Source organism: Dreissena polymorpha, chromosome 6 (genome assembly GCF_020536995.1).
Source record: "Dreissena polymorpha isolate Duluth1 chromosome 6, UMN_Dpol_1.0, whole genome shotgun sequence".
Classification (NCBI taxonomy): domain Eukaryota; kingdom Metazoa; phylum Mollusca; class Bivalvia; order Myida; family Dreissenidae; genus Dreissena; species Dreissena polymorpha.
This window is the reverse complement of record NC_068360.1, coordinates 50,442,643-50,447,453: the sequence shown is the minus strand read 5'-3', so window position 1 is coordinate 50,447,453 and position 4,811 is coordinate 50,442,643. Positions and strand designations below refer to the sequence as shown.

General features: G+C 30.6%; 1 protein-coding gene across 3 annotated transcripts in view; it reads left to right on the top strand.

The window, feature by feature from the left end:
• The window catches only part of LOC127835066 (caspase-7-like), a 13,312-nt gene extending 8,768 nt beyond the window's left edge, over positions 1-4,544 (top strand). For all 3 annotated transcript variants that reach the window (XM_052361307.1, XM_052361306.1, XM_052361308.1), the window contains 4 exons: positions 286-476; positions 1,854-1,938; positions 2,783-2,926; positions 3,496-4,544. In XM_052361307.1, the coding sequence (XP_052217267.1) occupies positions 286-476; positions 1,854-1,938; positions 2,783-2,926; positions 3,496-3,797 (722 nt within the window). In that variant the 3' untranslated portion in view covers positions 3,798-4,544. The remainder of the gene's footprint in view (positions 1-285; positions 477-1,853; positions 1,939-2,782; positions 2,927-3,495) is intronic.
• Positions 4,545-4,811: the final 267 nt, after the last annotated feature.

Below are 4,811 nucleotides of genomic sequence, written 5' to 3'. Positions count from 1 at the left end.
AATAATTCGAAGGATGGAGACAGCAAATATGGAAGTGTATAACTTTCAATATTAACAAATGCAAATACCGTTTCAAAAACAACAAAGGGCTATTTAAATTTATTTGAAAATAAATCTAGGCGTTAAAATGAAAAATGAGGCGCACACTATACTTCATTACACGAAAGGATTAAGTTTTCCTTTACCGACCCAATTCCAGTTTCAGTTTGTTGTCTCCTTCAGTGTTGATAAAATAAAAATAAAACACTGTCACTGCTATGAATGGAATGATATATTTATTTACAGGATCAGAAAAAGATGTCAAAAATCTTCTATCCTTCTTTGAAAAAATATTGTTCTTTGAGACAGATGTAATAGATCAGAATACAATTTCCGAGACAGAAATGGATGATAGGATAAACAAAGCAAGAAACAAGTTAAACGCAGATCCCAATATATCGTGCTTCGTATGCGTTATAATGGCACATGGCGCATTGGTACGTTTTGTGTGTGTTTTTCAAGGCATTGTACGTGCTCATTAACGTTTTCCCTTTAGTAAAATATGAAATGTACTAGATACCTCATTATGTCAATTTGTGTGGGATCACTGACGCTTGAGATGCAATTTCTCAAAACTTAGATTTACCTTTTGTACCTGGCAAATGGAAGAAAACGCTCTCGTTAAAATAAGTCAGTGATTTATATCTATTACATAAGGTAAATTGAATATGCACCGAGTTCACCGATTATTTTTTCTGAATTCAATTTTCCAAGGAGTTGCTGTTTAACTGTATATTGCCAGAATTATGCTTATATGTGTTATCAGAAAAGTTCAATTATATTTGCGTGGTAGTAAAGACTCATATTGAAGTTTTACTTAAATAATTTTATATTCACGTCCATACATTAGAAACTTCGTTTAATCTTAACACACAACTTTGAGGTAAATATGAAAAGGCATTAACAAACACCGTTTTCTCTCAACTGAAAAATTATAGCTCATTTTGTACTTTGAAAGCTAAAGATTTCATGCAATGGCTCGATGTCGCTATATCTATTTACTATATTCAATTAAAACTTAAAAGTACCATCAACACGACGACGAAGACAGCAAAAGTAGTAAAAACGTATTTTTTTTAAATAATTAGTTAATGTTGATAAAAATAGCATGACTGGTATATTACATTACTTGAAAAATGTGTAAAGTTTTCATATTTTCAGTATATGCGGTAATAAATTTTACTGTGTATGTCTACCAGGTAACTAGCAGTTAACTATACATAACGCCAATATATTGATAATCATTGTCACGTGTTAAACCTAGGAATGCAAATTGTGCATGCGTAGTGAATTGTATATATTTTATATATGAAATGATCAATATACTTGCGTCATTTATTGTGTGTATATCGTTTTGTCACCTATTTTCGCTATGTACTTTTGATTTCATATCGCGAAATTTTATAACCGAATAGATTGAAAATATGAACTTTTTTCAGGTAATGTAATATACACATCGTGATATTTAAATCTATATAAACAAATAATTTTGAAACAAAATACGCTATTTTTGAACTTTTTTTTCGCAATCCATGGTTGTCAGTCCGTTTAAAATCAGCAATTAATATAACGAAATCGGCCAAACTAATAACTTAAAAAGTGGTCTTAGCCATCTAAGTGCAATTAATTGTACTGCTTGTAACAATATATTTTAGTTGAAATACGCTCAGATTTTACTGGTCGATACCATTTTAATTTGGCACCAACCACAACCAAATTATATAATCTTATATGTAAATAAACGATATTCAATCGACAAAACATGCCCGCGGGTTCACTTTGCGTTTAGTAAAACAAATTATTTTGTTTCTCAGGGTACGTTTTACGTGAAAGGTGGGCCTAAAACAGTCGAAAGTGTCAGACAAGCATTTTGCAACGAGTCTTTACCAAAGTTTACAGGTATGAACTTTTTGGGACATAAGTCTATTTTCATATATATGCATACATTTATATATATATATATATATATATATATATATATATATATATATATATATATATATATATATATATATATATATATATATATATATATATATATATATATATATATATATATATATCTATATATATATATATATATATATATATATATATATATAAAACGATACTTACATTCTGCCAGTCAGCTTTACGATAATATGGGCAAGTTAAGCTCATACAACCGGTTCTTCATTTTCTATTTTGTACTTATGAATGTAACAAAACTTTCGGAAACAAAAATCCGATTGACACATTTGTGCTGTGTGTACTAAACAAGACGGTCGGTTTCAGAAACATACGTTGTGCTTCGAAATCAACAATAACAGTTTATTATGTTGTAAATCTTAGGTTGTAGGTGATTAAAGGTGCTAAGGCGAACCTTGAGTAATATTCAATAAAAAAAAACACTAGAATAAACTCAAAAATATGTTGACCAGTGGCTGATTTCAATAAATCACTTAACAGCAACATATTTATAACAATTATATAGGACCAAAAGTTTTCTTTAAATCTAGTAGACAGTGACTTTTTCGGTATGTGATTATTCATTACGGCGATTGTAACTAATTCGATGAATATGTAGTTAAACACCCAGCATTGTAAGACCGCTGTTATTCATTGAATTGATTAATATAATCTGCAATAGTCTGAAAAAACATATGTTATTGTTGCTATGAAATTGTGAATTGGATAATAATCGGGTGACTGGATGGATGGAGAGATGGTGTTTTATGCGTTGTTTATTAAAATACATATGCAGGTCGACCCAAAGTGTTTCTTCTCCAATGCTGTAGAGGTGATAAAGAAAATAAGTATACGACTGTCAAGGACTCAGACTTGAAGGAACGAATGATTTCCGTTCCGAACGATGCTGATACGTTAATTGCGTTTGCTACAACGCCTGGTGAGATATTAACAATGGCTTGACTCTGTTCCTCTCCTCTTGCATATGTTAATGAATTCAAAGTTTCATATTTATATAGGATATTTGTTCCCTCTCTGGGAAATGCCGTGAACTACTTTTCTCATTAAAGTATGAAAACTATGTTTATGGGCGAGTTAACACGTGGAAATATGTTAACATTCTCACTTTAATGAGAAAATATTGAACGGTATGATTCCGAAATATAACACATTCTGTTATTATAATGACTTTGATTATTTCATATGATTTAATTAAAATACATTTTGTATTCGCATTATTTTCTTATTGATGCGAAAAAAGTGGCGTAACAAATGAACATTCTAATGCAATCTTGTATTGCAATAAATGCGTCGTTTACATGTATAAATTGTATAACCTTCTCTGTTAGCCCTACAAATTGACTCAATGACTAGCGCCGTGGTTTGACCGTCCTTGACCCAAACAGAAAACAACGATTAAAACGAATCACGTATTTTCCTAAAAATGTGAAACTTATAAAAAATATGGCTTGACTAGGAATTTGCGGATTTAAACGTAATATCTTTCAGAGCATGTTGCTTACCGAGAACCGTATGACCCGGAAGAACAGAAAGAGCAGAAACAGGAAAGACAGAGACAGGGAAGCCACTTCCTCAACATTTGTATAGACGTGTTTAAAGACCAGTATGAAAAAAAACATTTAGAAGAAATGCTTGTCAGGGTGAGAGAAAAAGTAAATGCTACGCCATTTACGGTTTTAGAAAATGATGAACATATTTTATATTCACAAATGGCATGCGTTTGGAGCAGCTTAACCAAGGTTTTGTATTTGAAAAAAAAACTGCCTGATTTTTTTTATAGTTGCCGATAAAGAACATTAATGTAACAATTTTCATGTAACTACATTTAACAAACGTTTCAGGCGTTAAACATATTAAGTCATTCTGTACAAAACATGAACTAGGAATAACAAACGAAAAACGCTCTGATTGACACAACATAACATGACCCTCATAACTTGACCTGAAACCTCATATTTCCATACTTAAAAACAGTCAAAAGGTCGAACTCACTAAATATAGCATTTTATCTGTTTTGTTCCTCATTTTACATACATTTTCTGACACGTTTTTCTGTAAGTGTACATTCGATGTATATACAAGTGTATATTGGTTTGTATTGCCTTAGTCTAATTATGCTTAGCTTAATGATACAATGCGCTTACGTGTATATTCAAGCTTCAACGCTTATCAGTGTAAGATGCCGAAATGTTTGAACGGCGTTAGATATTAGCCATTTTAAATACGTTTATATTAACGTGACAGCTATTAACCTGTTTTTAGTTATGTTATACATACGAAAGCAAGCTTATGCACATACAATGTTGGTACTACAATATGTTCACGATATAATTGTCGTATTTGAAATATATTGTATTTTTTATATGATTATGTATGAACTTCTTTACCATATCAATTCACAAGTTTTAAAAATGGTTAAACATCCGTTTATTATCTCAATACCTTGATTTTTCTACATGAACTCATGCCCATATTAAAGATTTTACAAGAATACAAAGTGTTCATACTGTATATTGGCATGTGAAAAAAACATAATTTGAATACATGCTTTTGGGTTTGATAGTTATGTCAAAGACCTATTGTGCGATGAAAATAATTTTTTTTTCCATCAACGCAAATTGCTTTTCTATAAGTTTATGAATTACCAAGAGGGACACAATTACCGAGTTTTTCTAAACATTTTGATGATATAAAAAATGGCTTCGACATTATCGAGATAAATATTATGATCAAAATAAGTAATTAATATGGCTTTTAGGGTTGTAACACTTTATTCTTTAATTTTACATGGTAACCTAGTTTAT